The sequence below is a fragment of the Arvicanthis niloticus genome, chromosome 26, assembly GCF_011762505.2.
Source record: "Arvicanthis niloticus isolate mArvNil1 chromosome 26, mArvNil1.pat.X, whole genome shotgun sequence".
Classification (NCBI taxonomy): Eukaryota; Metazoa; Chordata; class Mammalia; order Rodentia; family Muridae; genus Arvicanthis; species Arvicanthis niloticus.
Genome location: NC_133434.1, coordinates 10,434,271 through 10,461,105, shown reverse-complemented (window position 1 = coordinate 10,461,105; position 26,835 = coordinate 10,434,271). Strand labels below are relative to the sequence as shown.

General features: G+C 47.8%; 1 protein-coding gene across 3 annotated transcripts in view; it reads left to right on the top strand.

The window, feature by feature from the left end:
- The first annotated feature begins 814 nt into the window (after nucleotides 1-814).
- The window catches only part of Sorl1 (sortilin related receptor 1), a 162,709-nt gene continuing 136,688 nt past the window's right edge, over nucleotides 815-26,835 (top strand). The window contains exons 1-2 of one of the 3 annotated variants that reach the window (XM_076924791.1): nucleotides 815-952; nucleotides 26,625-26,741. In XM_076924791.1, the coding sequence (XP_076780906.1) occupies nucleotides 26,652-26,741 (90 nt within the window). In that variant the 5' untranslated portion in view covers nucleotides 815-952; nucleotides 26,625-26,651. Of the gene's footprint in view, nucleotides 953-8,333; nucleotides 8,809-26,624; nucleotides 26,742-26,835 lie in introns of those variants that run through there. The other 2 variants (XM_076924793.1, XM_076924790.1) reach the window with 2 other exon arrangements.

The following is a 26,835-nucleotide window of genomic DNA, read 5'->3' as shown; positions in this document are numbered from 1 at the left end:
CCATGCTTAATAGGAGATTGAAACTGGTTTTTCTAGAGTTCAGGGAATCCTGCCCTTGGAACATTGTTACATCTGTGTGCAACCCAGGCAGAAACATGAAAAAGAGCGCAAGGCCTGAGAGTTGGATCTGTCACACCTAGGCTATGTGATCTCCATGTCTGTGTCTCTTTGCTGGTGTGTGTGTGTGTGTTTTTTGGTTTTTTTTTTTGTTTTGTTTTTTTTTTTTTTTTTTTTTTTTTTTTTTTTTTTTTTGAGACAGGGTTTCTCTGTGTAGTCCTGGCTGTCCTGGAACTCACTCTGTAGACCAGGCTAGCCTCGAACTCAGAAATCCGCCTGTCTCTGCCTCCCAAGTGCTGGGATTAAAGGTGTGCGCCACCACGCCCGGCCGCGTGTGTGTGTGTTTAAAACTCACTTTTTCATTCATTTGTTCCTTCCTTCCTGTGTGTGTAAAACTAGCTTTTTCCTTCCTTCCTTCCTTCCTTCCTTCCTTCCTTCCTTCCTTCCTTCCTTCCTTCCTTCCTGTGTGTGAATGGTCATTAAAGAAAAAGGCTGGGAATTGAGCTTAGGGCCCTATGAGTGCTAGGCATGGCTGCTACGATTGACTTATACTTCCCTGCACTGCCAATAGGTTTTTTTTTTGTTGTTGTTTTTAACAGTAACCTATTGCCTGGTATTCAGATAGAAGAGCACACAAACAAACCCGAATAAAAACCTGCCAACTGCTGAATTGCAAACTGACGTAACAGCTCTTATCTAAGCTGAACTTTGCAAACAACACTAGGTATCATTTGACGAACAAATCTTCTATGCCAGGCTTAGATTTCAACCTCAAGGCATCTAATCTCTCATGAGCTTTGCAACCTGCAGAGGTAGGTAATTCATTTTCCAGATGAAGAAAATTAGGGTCCTGGGATGAGGCCGCTGGTCCAGAAGGAATTGGGATAAAATCCAGGTGAGTCACTTCTGGGTGTCAGGCTTCTCATATCCTATAATACCTCTGTCCATACAGATTGAGTCTCTCTCAACCTCTTGTTCTGTTTTTAGTGAGGAAATGATCCTTGGGAGATGAAATCATAAGGAGGAAGAGAAGAGGGTGTGTGAATTAGATCTGATTGACGTTAGTGGGCAAGGGGTAAAAATGGGGACACAGTGGGTGTCCCCCTGCTGGGAGTCTCACAAGGCAGATGGGGAGCAGGAACCACACACCGTGCTTGGCAGACTGTGAAGTGTTCCATGGCGTCATTATCACAGAATAGCAGCCCTTTCGAATTAAGAATAGTCCTAATTTGCACTTCGTTGGGGTTTTTCATTTACATAATGTTAGAATGCAAAGAAAATTCATACACAAAACCCACTGCTAATTTAGCACTGAAGTTCTTGTTTAAATACACACTGAAAAGGATTTTTTTTTTTTTTTTTCACGTACCCATCCATGGAGGAGGTTGGGCAGTTTGCTAGCCCGGGCGTGGCAGTCAAATCCCAAATGAGATTATATGTGCCTCTGAGCAGCTCTGTTGGTACGATCCAAACCCTAATCGCTGTTTCAATAATTTATTTGGCACGGAGAACTTAATGTCATTTATTTAAAGGCTCTGAGGAAATGTGTTCTTTTCTGCAGGTCCTCATTAAAGGCGCTTGTGGCTTTGAGTCTAGTGGGAATGATGGTTTTTAACAGGTGTTAATTCAGCTGATGACACTGTGTAAAACTGCCAGGGTGATGGACTTAGAGACGGCAGATGTCTGATCAGTCTGCAGTACCCTCTGCATGGATTATATGCAAGGCAAACAGGTTATGATACCCTGTGCTCTTTCTGGGGGTGCACTGAGGGAGTTATACCTCTTGCAGTAGGCACGACCTTAGCCAATTGCTTTCATATAACCCCTCACCTCTTAAAAACTTTTTTTTTCTTTCTCGGACACTAAAATATAACTTCCTGTTTTCTCTTGGAGTACTGCAATTCCCCCACCCGCCCACCTGCCTTTCTGCAGTGATATTATATACCTAAAATCCCCAATCCAAGGTCTGCTCCATCAGTGGTAGGGGTTGAACTCTGGGCTTTGAACACTCAGGAGAAGCACCATTTACCAACGAGGTCCCAACTCAACCCCTTGAATATCTTTTACTTTGACCTGAGGCCTCACAAAGATGCTCAGAATGACCTTGAACTTGTAATCTAAGATCTTAGAGCTCTAGTGCCTGGGGACATAACTCAGTTAGCTGAGAGCACTTACCCAGCATGCACCAGGTTCTAGACTTACTATTCAGCCTCTCATAATAGAGCTCTTTGTGATTTCCCATATTTCTGTTAGTCTCTCTCTTTCTTCAAGTCCCTTGCAGATGGTGGGTGTATATTTGTGGACATTTGTGCCCTATCACCAAGTGGCAGACAATACGTAGGACGTACATGGACGTATCTTGCAGCAAAATCTTGACCAGGCTGACTCACTGGACACAGGAAAGAGTCAATGACAACTCTTTCTAGAAGGTCAAGAGGTTGCATGAAGACACAGACATAATTGGAAAAACTGAGGCAGGAGGAGCTTAAGTTCAAAGGCGTACTGCAAGTCTTTATCTCCAGAAAAAAAATATTTCAAAAATCTAGTTCTTGGAGGAATAAAAAATAAAGCATAATGTCATATGTGTATGAAAATATCAGAACAAAACCTGTCAATTAATTGAAAAAGTCATGCAAAAACCCAAAAACAAACAAACAGGAAAAAAAAAGTTGACTTTCTATCTGGGCCATCTAGCCAGAGGAAGCTACGAAGTAGGACCAGAATTCACCAAAGGTTTAGAAATCTGTACTCCTCTTCCCCTCCACAGGGCTTGTATACTGGAAAACAAGTTCTTCTTTAAAGATATCTTCTAGAAAATTATAGAAAACAGGATTGGATAGATGAATCTCTCAGGATTGAACATGGGCGGCAAGGGGTGAGGGGGTGGGGTGTGTGACTGAACATCACATCAGGAGGTGTCTCAGTTATCACACCAGAGGTGCCTGGTGAGGGATACACCAGTGACTGGAGGATGAAACAGGGCTGAGGGCTGGGAAACGGTGAGCCACTTACTGGCTCTGCTTTGAGCCTTACTGTATGTAGGTGAAGGCCAGGAAGGCTGTAGAACAGACAGGCTTCTGGCGGTGCCTTACATTACTGGGTGGTGCGGGGGGCAGGTATTCAGTAAGATGGGAAATTTCGGCAGGAAATCCTATGATGGTCAGAATTTTCCTGGAATAGTGTTTACTCCTATTTTCTGGTTTAATCTGAGGCTTTTCTGGAGGTGTCACCGCTGTCACCTGCGTAATACCCACAGGCAATGTTGCAAGGCTAATGACCTGGAAATGTTATTATAATGAAGCTGAGTACAGTTAGCTGGTTTGACTTGGTCTTGTGTCTTTACTGTTGAATAGTCACATGACACCTGGCTACAGTGCAGCCCAGTGGTGGCCTTAGTCCTTAAGTACTGTGCTCCTAGCCTGCATTTTTTTTTTCAGGGCCTATGTAGCTTCCACTCCTGTGTCCTGTGCCCTCTTTTTCTAGGTGGTGAGACCCCAGTGCTTCCCTCTATAAGAGGCTGTCAGCCTTGGTTGCAAACCTCAGAGAACATGTGGGTTAATAGCCCCATGTAGTTTTGAGTCAGGTGCTCTTGCCTGATTCAGGTTCTTAGTTTCCAAAATGCTACTGGCTCCACGTGTGGGCCTTGGTTCTGTTCAAAGAGTCACTGTGAGTTAAGATGGACCACACCCTCTTAATGATATGCAAATATGAACCACTGCTATGCAAAGGTAAGTTACTGCTATTTCCAGAAGCCTCTTTACCAACTTAATGTATTCAAAGGTGAGAATCCAACCTGCTTGCTGGCTGCGTTTTAAATGCCTCTGTATCCCAAACTTTGCCTGTTTTTCTGGGCTTTGCCTTGTTGTGTTTGCTTGTTTATTTAATATTGCTTGCCTGTTTTGCTACAGGGTCTTTCTATGTAGCTCAGGCTTGCCTCTGAAGCAAAGGTGCTGGAATTACAGGCATGTGTCATCATGGTCAGCAACACTGATCACATAACCCACCATCATTCAGTCACCTCTGCTCTCCCTTGGAGATCTGAAAAGGAGCCGCTCAATATGGCGACCTGGCATGCTGAGTGCTTTGGGCTGCTCGAAGCAGCCTGAGAAACAAAGTCTGGCTGACTTCTAGATTCACTAGAAGCCTGAGAGGAGGGTTCACTAGATTCACGGAAGCCTGAGAGGAGGGTTCAGTGAAGTTCCCTTATCTGACTAAGGGAAGTTACTCAAGAAGAACCTAAGTAATAGTCTAACACCCTTACTGAAGTCTCACCAAGCAGATAAACTCACGAGAATGGTCTATCAACCTATTGTGCAAATTCTGGGAAATCTTAGCTAGGGCTCTATTGCTTGCAGAATAAGAAGAATTTCCTTTGCAGTCTGCTTCCTCCATCCCTCTTTTATAAAACCTTGCCATCACCTCCCAGATTCTACAGTCCCCTCAGCTCAGAGGAGTGGGTTGTACAAACATCAAATCTGGCCCTTCCTTGAGTCTTGTATAAGGTGTGGCTCCCATGGAAACATCATAAGTTTGTGTATCTGTTTTGCTAATCTGACTGTTATCAGCTTATTTCTTAGTAGGCCTTCTAGAGGGAGAGACACTATTCATCTAGGTGTAGAGAGAGGCTAGCTAGGGTCCAGGGAGTGGTGGGGGAGAATTTCCAAAGGCCACCAGGTAAGAAAGGAATCAAAAAGTATGTTTTCAGGATTCCCACATCTCCCCTTTGTCTTTACAGCTGTCATTGCTGTCTTAAGATTCCTCCTTTCCTGTTGTCCTTCCCCTCTTTCTCTCACAGGGGAGACCTAAGTCTGGGTCTCGGGTATTTTAAGTAAACACTCTACCCATGAGCTATATCCATGTGGATGCCAGAAGACAACTTGTAATTTGGTTGTTTGCCTCTATCACCTGGGTCCTAGAGATCAAAGTCAGGTCATCAGGCTTGGCAGCAACCACCTTTACTGGCTGAGCCCGCTTGTGAGTCTTTGGACTTGCTAAGTTTCATAAGCTTATCTCAAACTCATGATCCTCTTGCCGTAGCCTTCCCAGAAATGGGATTACAGGCATTAATCTCCCCAGTGCTGGAGTCTGGGCGTGTTCCACCACACTGAGCTTTTGCGAGCGCTTTCATTTATTCATGTATGTATGTGTGGTATGTGCTTTCATACGTATGTGTGTTTGCTTGTGTGCATGGACACCCAAAAGACACATTCGTGTGTGCATGTGTGTGTGTGTTCATGCGCAAGTGCACAAGTGTGCCCACCCCTTTCCTCACTTGGCGATCAGAGGATATCTTGTTGCAGATGTCAGTTCTCTCCTACTATGTGGGTCCTGAGAATTGAACTCGGGTTACTAGGTTTGGCAACAAGCACTGCATCTTCACCTGCTAAACCATCCATGTATGGATCCATGCATATTGATTATTGTAGTGATGCTGTCCAGCATCAGAGCAAGGCGGTGGGTAGGGCAGAGAGGGCTAGAATACTGCCTCCCCTTTGTCTATAGCCCTGGAGGGATGGAGGAAGTGCAAGCTTGTTTACAACTCAGATCTGGTTTTGAAGTTAGGAGAAATACTCTGCTTGTATTGCACAACTCAACTCTGACTCCCGTTTTGGGTGAACTTGCCCAATGGCTCTTCCACTCTCACGCCCTTGTAGGAGTCTCAGAGGTAGAGAATGGTCAGGAATGGGAGATCACATTGACCAGAAAGTCCTCCCCACCTCCCCACCCTGAAAAGCAAAAACAAAAGATAAATGAAAAACAAACCCACCAAAAAACCATGTGGAAACTTACCTCAAGACCAGAACCGTCATGCAGGTCTCTAAAGCTGCCCTCACACAGTCCTTTTCTGTGGGGATCTTCAAGGCTCTTTAACTTACCTGATCTCACCTGCTACTCTGTTTGTAGTAGTGGGTAAGAACCAAGATCTCTATTTTATAGCTGAGAAAACAAAAGCTCCAGGGAGGGCATTCAGCCCAGTTCCCATAGCTAGAATTGGCCCTTTGACTTAAAAATCCAGTGTTCTTTCTTTCTCCCGTGTCCCGAGGTTCTGCAGCCCACAGTCTCTTGGAGAGCTATCCACCTAAGAATGGCTTAGAATGTAGATAATGATTGGAGAGAAAGGCATTCGAGGAGTAAATTAACCGTGTTTGAGCATTCTTGCTAGTTTTATGGCATTGAAATTACAAAGCCAAAGCCAAATGAGCAGGTAGCTGGTCCTGCCCTACTAATCCTTCCACGCAAATTGCCACCTGAAGCTCAAGCCAGCGGTTCACAGGGGCAGACTGCTTTGTCTTCCACACGGCAATTAGAAGACACGCGGGGTTGTTTTCTGCTGAGACTCTAACCCATACAAGACGGTTCTCATTACAGATAGCTTGACAAACAACCGACCATTCAAATCACATGCAGGGTGTTCCGACTGTAGGCTTGTTCCTTTAGTTTCCTCCTGGGAGTCAAAGATGGCAGAAGTGCTGAGGACTCCTGAGTGGGTTCACAGCCGGTAAGGTGACACTGACTAGGTAGGGCTGGTCTTGAAGGGCAACGGGAGGTGGCCATGCGTCAGTGGCTGTGAACTGGGTGGCTCAACCATGATGTCAAGTTGGAGTGCAGAAAGACAGCACCTGAGTGGGGGAGGGTAAGGGTTGTGGGAGGGTGGGAGACTGCAGAACCGGGGGTGTGGTGGTGGTGGTGGTGGGGTGTTGGGATCTCAGAAAGTCCTACGGGATGGAGTAAGGCAGTTGAATGCTGGATTGAGGGAGGTGAAGAGATGCTGGCTTTCTTTCAAAGTGATAGTCACATTTTGAGCTCATGGTTACAGAGTCTGGGAGGGAAGTTTATGAACACGACATTGGTGTCTTCTCAGCTTCCGGTGAAAGCCTTAGGATGTTTCAGGTCGTAGGAAGTCTAAATGTTTAGAGAGAAAACAAGAAGAGGGTGGCCTTGCTTTATGAGAACTGTTTTAGGCCAGTGCTCAACTGAAATACCAATTGTTCTTGGGAGAACAAACTGACTCCATTGAGAGAGGCCTGGGTCCCTCTCAATAATATAATCAATTGACTCTTAAAGGTACCCACCTCCTGACACTTACCACAATGGCAACATACTTCAACACAGGGCCATACCCAGTTCAGATTGTGACAGTTTCTGGCAGGTTGCCCAAGGCAGGATTGGAAGGAGAAACTAGATTAAGCTAACTAGAATCAAGTTGACTGACAGGTGAACAGTAGCCAGACCAAGCTACTGGCTTGTTGAAGAAAGTTTGGGGGGGGGGGTGTGAGGGTGGGGGGTTAGGTGGGAGGGATGCAGGGGAGAGACCACCCCTTCTCTTCTCTAAACCAATGGATACAGCAGCCCAGCTCTGCCTTCAGTCAACTCAATAACCAGGACCTGAGTCTGGAGAGACCTAGGATGAAATACAGGGTAATACTTAACTGCTCCCACCAGCTGGGGGTGGTGGTGGTGGGGACAAAATGTCTAAAAGCAGTGACAATCTGGTTCTCGGAGCTGATTTTAAGGTGCATTGAAACTGCATCCCTTTCTTGGGCATCTGCTCTGTCCAATACAGGTGCAATCTTTACAGCCTTTACAACTAGCGGTGTTTGGTTAAAGGGACACACACCCATCCTAACACTGAGAGCGGTTCAATGCTGGGACACCTTAAGGGACCAAAGTCTTAGGAGTGTGGTAGGGCCCTGGGTCATGCCTAGTGTAGTCATCCAGGTGGGGCAAATGTAGCTTAGGCTTTACTGCTTCTGGGCAGGGTGTTTGTCTGCTGTGCTCTGCTGGACGCAGGGGCAGTTGAAAGTACCCTTGATCAAGGGTAGTTTGAGTTGTGGCCACGTCAAGCACACATTTCTGTGCCGTAGTTGAAACCACGTTAAGTTTCCCAAAACCGGCAGGTTCATCTTGACTTTTGTTGTTGGTGTGCTAAGGGCCAGATTCTATGGTTTGCTTTCCATTGGAGGTGGACATGAGGCCAAGGCCCAGGAACGTAGTCAAGCAGCTGCACAAGGTGTGGAGATTGACGGTGGTTTGGGGTGACCAGGGTACCCCAGGAACCCTCGGAGTAGCTAACTCAACCCGGGGAAATAGAGCACGGTGCCCACGCAACTCTTTACTGCGGCAGGGAGGGCGAGGTGTGCGCGCCGGGGACCACGGTGCCCTCAGGCGGGCGCTCCCTGCCTTGACTTCCCCATCCCAGGGGGCGGGGCCGCAGTCGCGGCGAGCGGAGAAAGTGCGCGAAGGGGGACGCGTTGCGAGCGCACACGTGACGGCGCGGCGCCGAGCGAGCGGGACCCGGCGGCGGCGGTGGCCGTGGCTGCGGTGGCGGGCGCAGCGGAGCGGCCCGGGCGGTTTGGAGCCCCGGGAGCGGCGCGCGCGGCCCCGGCCCTGGCCCCGTGCTGTCCCGGCGCGCGCTGCACATTCTCTCCTGGCGGCGGCGCCACCTGCGGGAGCGTTCGCCCGAACATGGCGACACGGAGCAGCAGGAGGGAGTCGAGACTCCCTTTCCTATTCGCCCTGGTCGCGCTGCTGCCCCCCGGGGCTCTCGGCGGGGGCTGGACGCAGAGATTGCACGGTGGCCGAGCACCCTTGCCCCAGGACCGGGGCTTCTTCGTGGTGCAGGGCGACCGGCGCGAGCTGCAGCTGGGAACACACTGGGATGCCCGCGGGGCGAGCCCGGCGGCCAAGAAGCCACTCAGGACGCGGCGGAGCGCCGCTCTGCAGCCCCAGCCTATCCAGGTGTATGGACAGGTGAGCACTTCTGCAAGCCACCTCCTTCCAGCCCCTTTCTCTTCCAGCACTTCCTCACCCCCGCACCCATCCTTTGCAGTCGCTTCCCAGGTGCTGGCACCGCTTGGGGACTTCCCCGGCTGGCTGGCATGTTTGTTTCATTTCTTTTTCTTTCCTCTGTACATCACATGAGTACAGCCGTCAGCACTCCGGTCGCATAGATCTTTTTCTTCTTCCTGTCGATTATAGCAAATATATTCCAGGTAACTGGAAGGGTGCAGCGCCTCTCTTCCCTAGCCTGTATGCAGACAGACCAGCGTAGTTTCCGGAAGGTTTTAGAGGGGTACAGCATAATTTTTACATCTGGATAAAAACCGGGCATTAACCCCCTTTGGCAGCGGGGGGTGGGGGTGGGGGGCGAGAACCCCGCAGTTGTAATGCACTTAAGCAGAATTGCAGAGGGCTTTCCACGGTTATCCTAATGAACCCCCAAAAGGTGGGCAACTCACAAAGCGCCACAATTGTCCCTTGTGTTACCCAGTTGATGTGTGTGTGTGTGTGTGTGTGAGCTTGTGATTGTTTGTGTGTAAGGTTGGATTATTTTCGATGGGAGTATGGCATACCATCCCACCCCCTTTCCTTCCCACCCCTTCAAGGTGATGGCTTTATTTTAGATAGAAACTATCTCTTATGACACTTGGGATTTGAGAATAGTGCAAGGAATTTACTGGGCTTAATATTCATTAAAGGACTTATTTCTATCCAGGCAATGGGTTTATTAGGTCATAAGTAACACAGATTTCACTCCTGGCTACCACTGACTGCTAGGGATGACAAGCCGAGTTTTTCCCTTAGAATCAGAGTCGGAATTAATTTGCCGGTGTAATTGTCTGTTCAGAAACTCCCAGTCCTTCGGTTAAGATTGACATCGGCAAAACCAGAAGGTCGGTGGGAGAGAAAAGGTGGGCCCAGTGGAGGTGACCCACACAATCATGTCCCAGTTCGACTGTTGCTTTCTGAAGTACAAATTAAGCAACTAGCCCCAGGTTCTGCCTTGCTTCAGTGATTTTGGCTATAGCAGAGTCTTCCTTCAGGGCACACATAGCGTTAACCGATCAACTCCTGGAGCCAGAAAGCATCTCATAAAAGATGCCACCCTATTGTGTCATGTTTTGAGTGAAGAAACGCAAGCTGTGACCAGCGTGGTGACTGGTCCAAGGTCACATAGGGAAGGGCTGGGAGCACTGTAGTTCTCACCTGACCTGACTTATCGACTCACTGACCTTTGGGTGCCGGGGGTCATCTTGTCTAAGTCAGTGCTTCTTAAACATCCCCTCTCCAAACTAAAATGGACATGGTTATGAAGACAGAGGGATGGTGGTGTGTGGGTGGGGGAGTAGCTGACATCTGCCCACCACTAGACCACCTGCCCCGGGCAGGGATGTATACCAGATGACCTGTAACTGCCTGATGGTGTATGTACTTGTGTGTGCGTGTTTGTGTGTGCAGGGTTCAGACTTCTGAAGCCCACCTGCCCTGTTCCTCTTAGACCCAGATCCTTGTCCCCAACATTTCACCCCCATCCGAAACTTCCTTTTTATAATTTGGAAGTCAGCAAGATGGCTCTTGGCAGGCATGGCATGGCAACTTGGAACTGACAAAGATGGGTCTCCCCAGCCTGCCTAGCTCTGCTGTGCTCCTGAGCGGGTGGGCTGGGCATTAGAGGAGTGAAGAGGACCATACCCCTGGCTGCTCAGGTCCCCTGCAGCCGAGTTTTGGTGGAAAGCAAAGCGGCACCTTCTAGTCTCTACAGAATCCGTGCAGGTGCTGTTTATTTTCTCCTTTCGGGTTTGCTGTGTGAAAATCTCCCAGGGATTTCAAGCAAGCTAGAGATGAACTCTGTTCTTGTTGGGAGCCTCTCCAAACTCACCCCCCCCCCCGCCACCCCGCCCTCCTGTGCTTTGCTTTCATGTCTCCAGGCCAGCCAGACTGGTTCCATTGAAGGATGCAGATCCAGCCAACAGTTGAACTCAGAATGAGGAATTCCCACAGAACAGTGAGGATCCATCCTGTACCCTTCCTCACTAGGGGGCTGCCTTCCTATGCCCTCATTCCCTGTTGCCGGTACATGAGTGAAAACCAGCATTAACCTTCCTTGTTGAGGAGTGGACTCAGACAGAAGGAAGAACTTTGTGGAATGGCAGTTCTACCACAAGCTCTAACCTGGTGCGGGCCCTTCGCTCTACAGGCTCAGGAAGCAGTGCCTGCATGGCTTGGGGGCTCTTCTCTGGGTCTCTGGAGTAATGTATGGCTATTGGAGTCGCCTCTGTAGCACAGGTGGCTATGTGCCTCTCTTTTTCCTGAGACATACCCAGGTGTGAATAGCGCCTCCACCCCCCTCTGCAAATGCTCCGGGATGCGACTGTTTTATTAATCTCTATGCTTGTTTGACCTCTTGGCCCTGTACCAAGTTATATACATTCCCTTCAATTTTTAAACCCAAATAATTACAGTCTGAAGGGGATGTGTTTCTCAGAACAAACAAACAGCAGACAAAGAAGGAAACAATGGAAGGAGAGATCATTGTAAACAAACAGGTGGTAAGCAGCAGACCTGTGCACGCTTTCCTGACTGAGTGAGGCTCTGGCCATGGAGGGATAGCTGGGGACAGGGAGACTTAGGTGCACCGCAGTTTCTTGTCCTTGGGCCTTGATGTGGGTAAGGGAGTAGGGGGAACACTTGTCAGGGCTCGAAGTGGAAGCCAGGGAGGTGGTGAGAAGGCCACTCTTTTCAGGGAGGACAGAAGGAAGGCTTTGCCAAGGGAAATTTGGCTGAGAAAGGAGCCTGTGTTGGCATGTCACATTGGAGTGCCCCTTCGTTTACCCTCCTCACTTTATGGAGTAAAAATTTTTGTTAATTTTGATTATATTCCTTCCTAGGACTTTCTTCTTAGGAAGATTTTCTAATATAAAGAGACTGGTTCTGACATGATCACCCAGAAGTAGTAGAGACCAACAGACCAGATATTAGGGCTTTTCTATACAAGTTCAAATTTTACAAGGAAGGCTTATTCTTTAAAGGGTCAAATCAAAGAAGGGGAAAGCAATAGCTTTTAAACATATAATATATTTAATTATTATTAACAATAAACATCAATAAATTTATTGATAATAATTATGAATATTATTAATGATTTAATAATATATAAATATATTTAATTAACTTGCATATTAAATTGTTTTGGTGTGTGTGTGTGTGGGGGGGTCTGATTTAGCCCAAGCTGGCCTGAAACTTACCATAAAGCTCAGGCTAGCCTCTAACTGGTTCTCCTACTGTCTCTGCCTCTAGAGTACTGGGGTTAGAGGAGTGTGTTGCCAGGCCCAGTTTAGGCTGCAGTTCTTGCCACACTGACTTCTTGCCTGCACTTTGCAACCACTTTTGATGCTGCTCTTCCCCAAAGGTCTTCCTCAACTCCCCTCTTTGCTTAGAGAACCCCCTTTCTGTTTTCCAATCCTCCCAGGCCCCTAGTATTCCCAATTCTGTGGGAACAGTCCTATGCCTGGTTCCACCCCTCACTGACCTGGGTTATAATTAATGCCTCGTCTCCCTGTGTGCTCCTTGGGGGCCAGGATTTGGTCCTCTATGTTTCACTGTATGGGAGACCCTTGATCTGTGGAGCAGTTTTCTCCCTGGAAGAAGAGGCATAGAAAGCACATTAAGTTATATAAAGTTATTTATAAGTGGGAGCAAGGGGAGCCCACAAGCTGACAAATGCTTTGGCTCACTCCATGGTATGGAAGCCAATGGGATGGCCCTTGGGAGTGTAGCCCTGGTTTTCCTGTGTTATCTGGGAGTTAATTCGAATAAAGACCTAGGATTCTATTTTTACAGCGTTCTCTCTTTTAGGACTCTCATATTGGTTTTTGCTAATGGTATTCTTAATTTTGTGTGTGTGTTTGTGGTGAGTTGGGGATCCTTTGGAATGAGGCACAAAGCATAACAGGATTTACAGGTTTATTTTGCTTGCAACAAGCTCTCTGTTCATAATTCTTGCATTTTAGAGGATGGGGAGGATACAGTGTCCTGGTTTGAGACTAAAAACAAAGTGTCCATTACAACACAAGGGCCTTGGACAAAAGGCCTCCTTTGGGGAAAGAGTACTGTTTGGCTTTAGGTCACTCTGGTGTTGATTCTTACATGATATACTTGCTCAGGGAAAGAATTGGCTGGTTGATTCTGAAGTTAGGATGCTTGACCTGTGGGCTTCCAGATGAAGCCGAGAAGGCAGCATGCAGGCTGTGCCAAGCGGAGTTTTGCGTAGGTGAAGACCTGGTTGGCCTCTTGGGTTGGTGAGGGATGTGACCTTGAACAACCTCTCCTGGTTGTGCCTGGATCCCTTCTATTGAGTTCTGGGCTGTGTCTGGCACTGTTCGGTTCATCGGTAGATTAGAGCCTGGAACAGAACAGTAAAGGCTTTGAGCAGGAAGGAACAGCGAGAAGGGGCCCAAGGAGAGACACTGAGAATTCAAGGGACGGGGAGAGAACTTACCCACTGAACTTCTTTAGCCTTCAGCAGATAATGCCTGCTAACAAAGCCATTGATAAGAAGGAATGTGTCGAGACAGGTGAATCCTTTGGAGTTCTCGTGTATCACAAGCCAGGGTTTTGTAACTATTTCTTCACAGGAATAGTCTGTGTAACATGAATGCACACGCAACTGAGTTATCAGTGGCCTTTTGTTACCTGCAGTGCTTGGTGTCATGAATAATGAGGTTAATTTAAACTCTAAAAATATTTGTGGGGTGGTGACCATGGTGACCTGCAAGTGTCACGTATAAAATAGATGATCACTCTTTTTCCAGGCCAGGTGGAATAGTGAGTGCCCTCCCCCTTTTCTCCCGTGGGTCAGAAGGCCACCACTGCAGAGGTCCCTCTGAGCCTACAGAGGATTCAACAGCCCCTTGGAGGAGTAGAACCCCACTTTGTGGGGTCATCAGAATCCAGGGGGCGCATTCCAGACCTTAGCTTTGTGTTCCTTTTGGCACTCTTTCCATTGTATTCTTGTAAAATGAAGTCAGTGCTTTGCTTAATAAATTGCATTGAGACTCAGATCCGTGAGGCAGATCCTAACTGCGCGGCAGACCCCAAGGCAAAGAACAGTTGCTGTAGGAGCCAGGCATTGTCGACTGGGGTCTTCTTCCTTATCGATCGCAGGCGTGTTTGTGGCATCTTTCCTATCCTAGAGCAGCCATAGAGCAAGCAAGCCTTGTTCGGTCTGTCGTAGAGAGATGCAGGGGGTAGTCTAATATTCTGGAAAGCATAGAATAGCCAAACTAACTTTATTTGCTTTCGCATATTTATTTAGTCTCTCTTTTAAAGCACCAGTTTACCTTCTTAATTAAAATTTGCTCAGGTGAATATCAGATGAGTTTTCATTCTTTGTGTTACCGATAGGGGAAAACGGTCATATAAACGTATTCCAGGAAAGCCAAACACTCACGGTCTTTGACAGTTATGGATAATTGATGGTTGACTACACAGAACTATTTTAAACCTGGGGTGTTATGTGGACTTTTCTTTCGTTTCCCCCCATCCCCCCAGGGTTAACTTTATGTGATGGGACGGCGGAGAGTTCAGTCTCTTTTGGTTTGAACATTTGGGGATTGGCATTTCTCTGGAAATTGTCTGGGATTCCAGGGAGGAGATGTTTTCTTTGTTAATGAGAGCACGGCCTTCCTGTGCATTCTCCAGGTAGGCCATGATCTGCTGGCAGATGGAATATTCAGTCCAGCCACGTACATGCAAAAAAAAAAAAAAAAAAAAAAAATCAATTTCCCCCAGTTTAAAATGAGTCACAGTTAATTTCGACCTAATTTATTGGTTTATCGACTTGCGAACCTTAGGCCTTCGAAGAAGTGGCCTGGGTGGTCCTCGAGCATCAAAGCAGCCGATGATGCCAAAAAGCAGGAGAATCAGGGTGGGCTGCTGCTCAGGGTCAGGTTGGGGGGCATAGTCTATGTTACTGGGAGATGCTGGGAGTTGAAATTGGAAGCCAGCAATGCTCTGTGCATACTAGAGTGGTCTCTATGAGCAGGGGACTTGGTAACAGTCATAATTACAATGGTGAGGTAAAGAGTAATTATAAAATTCAGGTATCCACTGGGTAATTGTATATGTGTGTGTGTGTGTGTGGTTCTGAGGATTGAACCCAGTGCCAGATGCATACTAACTAAGCACATGCTTCTCTAAGAGATAGACCCTCAGCCCCGAGCAACTGTTAAATATAATATAATATAATATAATATAATATAATATAATATAATATAATGGGGACTCCAAGCTCCATCATGGTTGTTAGCAGAGAGCTATCCCATCCTGTGTGCTGGCCTTGTAACCTGTCTTCTGATGGAACATTACTGAATAAGAGTTTCAGCAGTGCTGAACATCTGTGGGTTATGTCTGCTAGGCATATGTGGCTACCGAACACTGGAACTATGGGTAGTGTGACTGAAGAGCTGACTTTCTTTTCACGTAGTATTCATGAACTCAAAGCTTAGGAGCCACATGGAGGCTCTGGCTATTGCTGTCCCGCCTCCTGGCAGACCTCTGTTCAGTGGAAGGAGGCCTAGGCATCCAAGCATCTTCTGTTTCACCCAAGAGACAGGGGAAGTAAAAAACGAGAGTTGATAGCTTCGAACAAACCCTAGGTCTTGGAGGCTGCTGATGGCCAAGTTGCAGTGGCTAGGGCTGGCTGCATGGGCCACTGTGGAGGACAAGTGGATGCTGTGTTCATTTGGGAGGGGGGGGGGTGTTTGTCTCTGCACAGTTGCCTCTTTCCATCGGGCCCTTGGAAGGCTTGACCCTTCAGGTGAGCTCTTTAAACCCGTGTACCTCTTCTCTTGTGCTGTGCTCATGCAAATAGCCCAGGGCTATTCCAGCTGTGCAGAGGTGTGCAGAGGTGTGCAGAGGTGTGCAGAGGTGTGCAGAGGTGTGCTGCTCCCACGGGTCCTCCTGCATTTGCAGGAGCGGTTAATGGTGAGCTCTTTGTCTCTGTCCTTCACTTCGCCACTGGGTCTGTCTTTCATCCCTGCGACCCTGCAGGCTGGCACAAAGACAAACAATAGAGGTGTGTGGTCTTCACCACTGTATTGAAGCTTCCTCTCCCTCCTCGCTGGCTGGCCCTTTAACTTAGCATGCTACTGCTGCTGCTGCTGCCGCCACTGCTGCTGGCTGCAGGCTCTTGGCTTGGAAAATCGGGACCCTTCAGGATGATTTATCTCCCGGCCCCTGAATTAGATTAAAAACACAGCTACGAATTCTCAGAAAGGCAGGCTGATGTGATTATATCCCAAATCTGAGTGGCAGACAAGGGCAATAAAAAGACGTAGGATATCAAATGCGTTTTTGCGCCATGTAGAGACCCATGTGCGAGGTTACCCCTCCCTTAAAAAGAAAAGGAAAAAAAAAAAACCAAAAAAAAAAAAAAACAAACCCGAAAACAAAAACACCCAAAGAGGACCGAAAGGGCTTTATTTATTTTGAAAGAAGACTTATCTGTGGTGTGGACAGCTCGCCCCCTCACTGCTGACAGAAGGGAGGCCTGGGGAAAGTGGCTAGAGTAATTTTTACGTGGAGTAAGTGTGTAAGAGCCAATGAGGGTTTTAGGACTCTAAACATGCTTCATCATTAATCCCCCTTTGTAAGCTGAGGGATGATGTCCTGCTAAAATACACACACACACACACACAAACACACATACACACACAGTCACACATATGTGCACATGCACACACACACCACACACATTCATAAAACATGTACACATACACACACACAATCTTAGACATACAACACACACAACACATATGTGCACATGCACACGCATATACATAAAACGCATAAATAAAACACAGAGACACGCACACACAATCACACACACAGGACACACACACATATACATAAAACACACATACAATCACACACATAACACACACACACACACACACACACACAATCAGGAGCCACGGCTCAGAGTCTGTCACCCTGGATGCTCGTTGGGCCTGGACCCCACGGAACCTTGTTTGTCTGTTAACTGAGATGTTCGTGGCAGCTGGAGCTTGACAATCCTGAGACCTAGGAAGGTCAAAACTGACTTCCTGAGTCCAGGTCAAGGATCTTAGAAGAAGGGACCCTTGATTCTAGGTAGCAGAGCAGAGCTGGGTAAGCTATCTCGAAGCTGAGGCTGTTTGAAGGAATTTGAATATTTGAGACCTGTGCCCAATTCATTGAGTAACATGACACCCTACCTAAAATTTACCTCATCTGTGTGTACTTAGTTCCCTGGAAGTCCCATACTGAGCAGTTATAAAAATATATCTTGCAGTTAACTGTGCACAGGGTTTGCTGGAGTTGGCGAGACATGCCGGGATGGAGATGACAGGGTTACTGCAGAGACCAAGCTGGAGGAGAAGCATTAGGTGTGTCTGGGCAAAGTTGGGGGAGAGGTGAACAGGCTATTAAAACAGAGTTAGAGAGTTAGGCAAACAGAAGAGAGGTGTGGCCAGCTCCTGTCACCAGGTCTAGCCTTGGGTAGTTCCTAGGCCATCTCCTGTTACTGAGAACTTGGCCTTCCTTGGCTTTGGGGGCTAAGCTGCATGTACCTCTGGATTAGTTGTCATCTGTGTTTCCTTTTTCAGTGTGGAAAAGCAGCTAGCAATGAAGTTGCAGGGTCTTCTGCTCTGGAATGACAGGTTTAAATGCTGTGCCTTTGGGGCAAGGACCTTGTTAGGGAGTAGTGTCAGCTCAGTGGTGACAACCTGGGACTTGGACTTTGGGCCTCCCCAGCTTTCTGAGACTTGTCATCAAGCATGGGTGAGGCTTCCCGAGAGTGTCCATAGACACTAGTTCAAAAGTCAGTGTAGTATGTGTTGTCTTATTATTTGACATACGGCATGTCTTGCTCTTAGGTTCCAGGTCTGGTGATGGCAGTATTAAGTTTTTATGTGGAGCCATGCTGCAAAGAATGGCTGATTTGGGCAGAAAGTCATTGGGACCCAAAAATAAATGACACTTTTGGATGTCGAGGTTGACGAAACACATCCCTGGTTTATATCTTGTTTGCTTCTTGCAGCAGTCCTGTGAACCTGGGAAGAGTTACTGCTCCTCTCCATTCCCCGATGAATATCCTGTAGCTCAGAAAGAGAAGTGACTTCTCCCAGGTTAGACAGCTAGTGAATTGTGGAGACGAGGACTCAAACTGAGCTTCTGATTTGTTTCAAATTTATGTGACACTGTTGTCTCTTATGCATAATACATAGGGGGGTCATCTTGGGTAGAGAATCACAGCTTGCTTTCTAGTCCCTCCCTCCCTCCTTCCCTTCCTCCCTCCCTTCTTCTGCCTTCCTTCCTTCCTTCCTTCCTCCCTCCTTCCCTCTCTTTTTCCCTTCCTTTCCCTCCCTCCCTTCTTCCCTCCTTCTGCCTGCCTGCCTGCCTTCCTTCCTTCCTTCCTTCCTTCCTTCCTTCCTTCCTTCCTCCCTCCTTTCCTCCTTCCTTCCCTCTCTTTTTCCCTTCCTTTCCTTCCCTCCCTTCTTCCCTCCTTCTGCCTGCCTGCCTGCCTGCCTGCCTTCTTTCCTTCCTTCCTTCCTTCCTTCCTTCCTCCCTCCCTCCCTCTCTCCTTTCCTCCCTCTCTCCTTCCCTTCCTCTCTCCCTCCCTCCCTCCTTCCCTTTCTGTCTCCCTCCCTCCTTCCCTTCCTGTTTCCCTCCCTCCCTTCCTCCCTGCTTCCCTCCCTCCCTTCCTTTCTTTCTCTTTCTGTGTAATCCTTTAGCTCCTTCCCCTAAGTTCTGTAGTTCTCATATGGTCCCCTCTTCTCCTAGGCTATTCTGGCTACACTGCTGTTTTAACTTTTTGGAAGATGGTAGATTGTAGGGCTCTTCCAATCCCTGAGCCTTAGTCTTCCCCAGGTTTGTGCGCCTCTCATTCTGTCCTGGCCTTCCTTCCCTAACTGCTCCCTCTCCACCTTTGGTTTTATTAGCTCTCCCAGGAAGTGTCATTGTCCTCTCCACATGAAGTCAGGGCCTCTGTTTGACAACTGGAGTTTAAGCACTCATTAAGTTTGTTACTTGGTGCGTCTTCCTCTATTAATTTGAGAGAAGCGAGGCAAGACGGAGAAGTCTGGTGCTTTCGGAACACCTAGTGTAGCATCTGGATCACAGTAAATGCTCAATAAACATTTATTGAATGAGCAAAGTAAGCAGCTATTTATAGCAAAGCTGTGGGAGCCAAACAGGAGAGTTTGGGGAAAGTGGGTGGTCTGGAAACCCCTGAGAGCAGTGGGAAGTGGAGCGAGGGGGGCGGGTATTGATAGTTCAAGGTCAGCCTGGACTTTGTGGTAAGTTCCAGGGCAGCTCGGGTTACACAGCTAGACTCTTGTCTGAAGGAGCAAGTGCATGGCTTTGGGTTTTATTGGGAAATCCTCACAGGAGACAGGTGAGCCATGGCTTCTCTTGTACCCTACCTTAGGGATGTTTACTGTGTCTGTATGCCTAGCACTGGAGATCCCGGGTGGCATCTAAAGGCAGTATGGAATGTTCCCTGTAAATCTCAGAGCAGAGCTTCTCCAGTCAGCAGTTGTTAGGTGTTCTCTGAGCTTCCTTCTGGCTCTGATACTTCCTTCCTTCCTTCCTTCCTTCCTTCCTTCATTCATTTATTTATTTATTTATTTATTTATTTATTTATTTATTTTGGTTTTCCGAGACAGGGTTTCTCTGTGTAGCCCTGGCTGTCCTGGAACTCACTCTGTAGACCAGGCTGGCCTCGAACTCAGAAATCCGCCTGCCTCTGCCTCCCAAGTGCTGGGATTAAAGGCGTGCGCCACCACTGCCTGGCTGATAGTTCCTTTATTATCTTACCCACAAGTAAAGGAAGGGACAGACTGTCCCCCTCAGGTTCATTTTACTCTGGAGCACTCCTGGAATAAGACACGCCATTGTCTAGTGACAGTGTTCACCTGGAGGGTGTGGCATGTGGCAGTGAATGACAGGTAAGGATGATCCTGGAAGCCAGTGAGAATGTGGTTATTGTCTTTCTAGTGTGGTAGGAAGAAAAACCTCCCCCCCTCCCCCATCTATGTATTCCTCTGTCTATTATGGCAAGCTCACAGCTCTGGTGAAGATGGTAGTGAGATGCCAGGTTTTAGTTCAAGGTCATTCATTTGCTTCCCCGTCTATAAAATGTGTCTATAACTTTGTCTGGTAAGTGGTTAGCAAGTTCTGTGAGTACAGGGCCAAATCTTGAGCCAACTCCAAGGTCAAGTGAGTGTGCTGACCCCACAGACAGGGCCGTGTCTTCAGGGAGCACTCAGATGCTGCATTTCACTTCTCCTGAGGTAGGAAGTCCAGGGACTGTAATGAGCTTTCTAAATATAGTGGGGACTTGGTCTGGAAAGGGGACACTGGGAGCTGATTTGCATACCTCACATTTAGGTCGCCTGGTTGAAAAAAAAATACCTTGTTGTTGGTCATGGGCAGTCCATCTTTGGTTTCCGAGGGCCCTGTGGTGTCGGTTACTCGGGGGTGCTGACTCAGTCCTCAGAGTTGAAGGATAAGGGTTGTTTGTTTTATGTCTCTGTTGATTTAAAACAACAACAGCAACAACAACAACAACCACTTCTTTGTAATTTCATAGCCAGTGAGGCAGAGAACCGAACCAGGTTGGCTTGTTTGTTAACAACCTTCGAGGTGTGTTCTAGAAAGAAGCCTGGGGGAGTCATGACGATGTTGAGCTGGGAGGGTCTAGGACATCTTCAGCTTTGTGTTTGGCCCCCCTGAGAAGGAGGTGATGTTAGAAGAAACGAATGGGGAGAGCTGAGGCCCATTCCACGAAGGGGCCCCCATCTTCCCAAGTCAGCATCCAAGACCATACAGAGTTTGGTGGCTTTCTTGACAATCCCTCATCCCGTCTTCAGCCCTGCAACTCTGATTTCTCCCAGAAGCCTTTGGCATGCTCACAGAGGTAAGACAGGATTAAAGCGCCTACAGGGTGCTGGCATCTAGCAGGCCTCAGTGCACACTTTGTGAAGGAAGTGCTGCACTTCCTTCATCCAGCTAGCAATTTATTTTCTCCCTTGTATTTATAACAACTTAGAGCCCAAGGAATGGGCAGCAGAAGATTCTCCTCTGCCCCGCCCCCTCTGCCCCCACTCTGAATAGTAAGAATCAAATCTTCATACCCCTAGATTACCCCTTCATATCTCTTGGATCCCTAGGTCATGCTGGGGGACTGAGAGATGGCTAGAAGGGGTGGTGATGTTTGGTAAAGACTTTGAGCTACGTCAAGGGGTAGGTGATTGCTGAGAGCCTGCAGTAGCCAATAATCCGGAGCTGAGCCTGTGAGCCTGTGACTGTCGCTCCAGCTGGGGACAGCAAGGTTGATGTGGACGCTATGACTCTGCAGATGCTGTTTACAGCGTTTTGAAGTATTGCTTTGGCCAGAGACCCTGTCCCCAGCCGGCCTCCATCATGACTCATTTGAACCGCGTGTTTTTGGTAGCATCAGGGTTCACAGTGAGCTGAAAGGAAATACGCACTTCTTACAAGTAGGAGCTCCTACGTATTGGATCTGCACTTGAGAAGTGTAGTGTTCTATCCAGGTCAGAGAAATGGTTTTAAAATGAGGTGGCATTTACATAACAGCCATTGCCAATCCAGTGGCATTTGGATGGTCCTTGCATTGTGTATGTGTTATCTCTGTCTAGGTCCATGACGTTCTCTGAGTCCCAAAGAAAATCAGTTATTCCCTCCTCTCCTCTTCCTCAGCCTCCTGGCAGCCAGTCATCTGCCTTCTGTCCTTGTGGACTTCCCTGCCCGGGATATTTTCTATAAACTGAGTCATGCAGCGTGTGACCTTCTGTGCCTGGCACATTGTATTAAAGGAATGGATTAGCTTCGCATGGAGCCTTCATTAACAACCATGCCAGATTCCAAAAGACAGCTCTCTCCCCAGCTCCCCCATCAAAGACCCTGCTGATTTCTCCTCGACCCACTAACACTGTTTAGACCCACTAACACTGTTTTCTTCGCTTCTCACTACCGGGAAGCAAGAGAACAAACCGGATTCATCATCTCCCAAATGAGCTAGAGGCTTTTATGTGTTTTCCCAATGCTCGTGCGTGGGTTACCTTCCGAGAGCTTCTGAGTAAGTACCTATGGATGGAACGTACAGGGCATCTGAACAGTGCATCTCTAGGTCTCTTTTTTTAACCAGGTGAATTCTGGGATACTGAATCCTGGGCCTCATGGCTTCTAGGGTTTTGGTTTTGGACCAGGTGGCCTCTGGGTTTGATACTAGAGTGAGTAACCTCTGGATGTCTGATCCTGACTGAGTTACCTCCAGGGCTTTCATCTTAGACCAGGTGGCTACTTGGGGCTCTCTTAATTTTGCCTATGAGCCTAGCAGAGGTCTGACAGGCCTATAGATTTAGTTTGTCGTCATCTAAGATGGAGTTTTCCTCAGAGATCCCTGTGGCATGCAATCATATCTTTCCTCCCTCTCTGGTCCCCAGCAGAGGCACTCAGCCCCTCCCTTGCTGCCTTTACAGTCCCAATTAATTGCATCTCATTTACCAGGCTCCAGCTATGCCCTGTGAGCCAGAGACAAGAGAGAAAGAAGGTTGTTCACACCCCCGGGTGATGGTTATGACTGACTACACATCAAGGTTATGTTCCTGGGAAAGTCACACTCCCACCTTCTCCCACCCACTGGCAGGCCAGTGTCTCCTAGATCAGCCTGTGAAACTGAGTGGGAGAGGCTGGTGGAACCAAGTCTGCAAGCCTGCAGCTGCTGTAGAGGGCAGGTGATGGGGAGAGCTGGCAACGGAGTCCAGCAGAGGACCCAAACACACTAGAAATCACCTAGGGGATACAGCCACAGGAATCTGTGCATTCTTGATGTTGTGGGCTGCCCTGGGGGCTGTTGGCTTCTTGGTCACAGTCCTCTGGGGACTGCATCCTGCCTTTTCCTGTAGTAAGGCTGTGGACAGGAGGAAAATAGACTGCATGTTGTGACCTTAATAAAATTTATGGCTTGCTGACCTCCCTCTCCTGGCTCGCTTGCCTGTCCTTGGAGTGCATCGATTCCTGCTACTGATTTGGGTTCTGTGCTTTGGTGGTAGTGGTGGGGTGGGGGATGGGCACCTGGGCTGCCTTGAAGATTAGTGGTGACTCACCAGGGAGTTATTCTCATGACTGGATATGCTCCACAACGTCTCTGCCAAGGCAAGGAACTGAACTGTTTGTGTGAGTGCCTGGTGACCCTTGGACAAGCCTTTGCTTGCCAGGGAGCCTTCTCTTTCCCTTCGCTGGGCTGCCCTTTTCCAGTCTTCTCTTAGGAATAAAGGGGACATCAGATTGAAAGGGATTTAAAAAAAAAAAGTGTTCCACCGAGCTTGCCCCTCAGAGGCTCTCTCTTTATAAGAACGCCCTGGAATATTTTGATGCCTCTCTTTTGTACCCATTTCATCCCTCACCCCTTAGGGATCAGTTAACAAAACCTATGTCCTCTGCTACAAAGACCCCCAGCAAGTGTTGTCAGACCTCTTCCCCACTCTGATCCTGTAACACTTTGTAGCCTGTTCAAAGTGTCCTCTGATTATTAACCTGCCAGAGGGAGGGCTTCACCCCTGTTTTTGAGGATGGCCAGGTTGAATACTGGTGGGTCTTTTCAGCTTAGACCTCCTGTGAACCTCGGGTGATTCTCCGTGGTTCCTAACCCCCTTTCCAAGTGCCATTTACATAGGTGTCTTGTTTGTTCCTGGTTCCTAGGGTGCAGATGGCTTTGTAGGGGAGACGATTTTAGCCTGAGTGTCTGAGGTGTCTGTGCTTGTGGGCTTCTGATCCAGCAGTATTTCCAGTTTCTTCCTGGAAGCCTAGGTTGGAAGGGAGGGGAAAGGAAGAGAAAGTTACAGAAAAGTTTGAGTTGTTGGACACCTTGGAGCCAGCAGGTGGGGGAGTCCCTTAGCTGTGGGTTTTTTTTTTTTTGAGTTAAATAAAAATTTATTTCTTGTTTTTGATTTGCACATTTCTGTTGGTGCTTGCCTGGACTTATCAACTGGGTATGAGAAATACAGTTCAGAATGACATATATATATATATATATATATATATATATATATATATATATATATCTCGAGTGTCTTTTCATTTTCATTTGAAGCGGTCTCTCTTCAGGTAGTTTTAAACGTTTGGTTCTTGGATCAAATTAGACACAGGTGCCTAAAACCCAAAGCAAGGCCGTTGCAGATTAGTTAGCTCCTTGGTGGGGCTGGCTGCCAAGTTTGTGGCCCAGGTGTTTTTCTTCTCCCTTGTGACATCTGAGAGCACCCCCACGGAGTGGGTGGGGAAACACAGGGTGGAGGAGGAAGGGAAAGGAAGAGGGTGGAGCTGTGGAGAGGGGTGAGTTTTCTGCTAGAGCTCTGCAGGGAGAAGTGTGAGTGAGCTCACCCAACTTGAACTAGAGCGGGCGCTGGCTGGCCCAGGCAGGTGAGCTCTCCTGCCTTCAGAGGCAGGAACTGAGTCCCTTACGCTCCACCTCCAAGCCTGTGGTTTTGAGATGACTCAGGAGGCTGACAGCAGACTAGGCTTATCTCAGACTACTCTGCAGGAGCTCTGGGTTTGGGGAGGCCTTGTCGTGCTTCTCAGTGATGCACCTGGAGCATGTCGGTGGGTGTCCCCACAGATTGAGTAGAGCTCCAGTGTTCTGGGAAGTGAGTCTTGGAGCTGATGTCTGTCAGTGCATGGTGAACTAAGGCGAGAACATGTGTGTTTATTCAGATCGGTACAGCCACAGGCACAATATCGAAAGGAGAAAAGGCCACACAGCTAGTTTTCCATGAGGCAAGAGCTGAAGGAATGAATGGCTCTTTCATCCCCTTTTTGTTCTTCCTCAGTTTCAACAGACAAACCCCGAAAGTTTTCTAGCCTCAATATAGCTCTCAATTCTGATCAGTTCAGAGGGAGTGCTCCTGATGAGTGGCAGGCCTGTCCATCAATCAGGAACCCAGGCTCTTTCTACCCTGTTTCTCTCCTTGCATCTGGGCCGTTAGGATCCTGAGATGCCTCCTGTGGATGGAGAATGAAATCAGGACTCTGTGTGGTCCAGGGTATAGTGGTCCTAAGAATCAACTCTTAAAGTCTTATGTCTAGAACTGTGTTCCAGGGGCACCTTGCTGTATCAGTCTGAGCAAGAGTCTCTGTGGTGTCTTCAGAATGTAGACCAAGAGAGTAGGTGGTCAAGCTGCAACATGGTGGTTAATCCACATCCTCACCAGGTACAACAGCAATGGCTACCCAGTCCTAGCTTGGCTTATGTGTTCTGTTTTTATTTTGCCGGTTTACAAAATTGAAAGTCTGGGGACTTCTGTTATCAGTAATCTAAAGGCTGCCTCTGTTCAGATCTGAGAAAGGTTTCCCTCATTCGAGACATTAAAAAAGTAAGTGACACATTGTTAGCCCCGAGGCTGAGGCAGGAGGATCATGATCACTAAGGTTACCTAATGAGACCCTGTCTCAAAGAACAAAAGGTAGAGAGACTGAGTAAGGAAGCCTTCCTTTCATCTCTCATGCCTAGCTAAAGTGGAGCAGTGATGTCCGTCTATCTGTCTGCTCCTCCCCGCATCCTGAAACACTGGGTTAGAATGAAGTTCAAAAAGTATGTGACAGCCAGGCGGTGGTGGCGCACACCTTTAATCCCAGCACTTGGGAGGCAGAGGCAGGCGGATTTCTGAGTTCGAGGCCAGCCTGGTCTACAGAGTGAGTTCCAGGACAGCCAGGGCTACACAGAGAAACCCTGTCTCGAAAAACCAAAAAAAAAAAAAAAAAAGTATGTGACCTTTTGGCCTGTGAATTTAAAAACAAAACAAAACTTTAAATTACTTTTAATTGGCACACACTGGTCTGTGTTCCTGGGGTACTGTGTGAAGCTGTTTCAGGGTGTATGTAATGGCCAGATTTAATTGCAAATCCGGGTACTGGTGAGGGAGCTGACAGACAGGCGCCCCAGTCATTTCTTTGCATTGAGCTTATTTAAAACCTTCTCCATTTTGAATACAATAAACTGTTGTCAGTGACAGTCATCCTACCGTGCTGTAGAACATCTGGTTTTCCTTCTGATGGCTGAGATGGCTCAGTGGGGGAAGGTGCTTGTGGCCAAGACAGATAACCTAAATCCAATTCCTGGGCCCCACATGGTCGAAGGGAGAGGACTGACTCCAAGAAAGTTGTCCTGTTCTCTGGTCTCCACACATGCTCAATGGCACACTCAAGTGTGTGTGTGTGTGTGTGTGTGTGTGTGTGTGTGTGCTCTCCAGTACGTGCACACTGCCCATCCTCAATTAGCTAGTTCCTCTCCGTCCCATGATTTCCAGCCTATGGAGAATTTTTATTTTATTTTATTTTATTTTTTTAACAAACAGGAAGTTTTAGTGTTTAGTTTACAGTTTTAACAGGTGCATATCACACACACACACAGAGTAAAGATCAGCATAGCTGGGGACTGACGTCAACAACGATGCAGTGAAGCAAACGAGTCCCTTGGGCAGTGCTATCCCAGGAACGTTTTCTGCAGTCTGGTTAAAGCCACAGGGTCACTGATTGCAGAAGGGGTTGTTGTTTCTTCTTGGGGAAGGTAGTAATGGTAGAGTTTGCAGGGGCGTGAGAAGAAGCTGCCCTGACCCCAGGCTTCCCATCTCAGAGTCCGAGTGACAGAGGAGGATCAAGAGTCTCGATTTGGAATATATGTGGCTGTCACTCACCAAGGGCCTTGATTTCCTTTTGGTCTCTTTCAGGTCAGTCTGAATGACTCCCACAATCAGATGGTGGTGCACTGGGCCGGAGAGAAAAGCAACGTGATCGTGGCATTAGCCCGGGACAGCCTGGCATTGGCAAGGCCCAAGAGCAGTGATGTAAGTATCTGTGTGGCTCTGGGACCTCCTGGTGTCAGTGACGTGCCCCTTCTGATCTTCTAGGTCGTCATGTCAGAAAAATATAGTGGGCAGT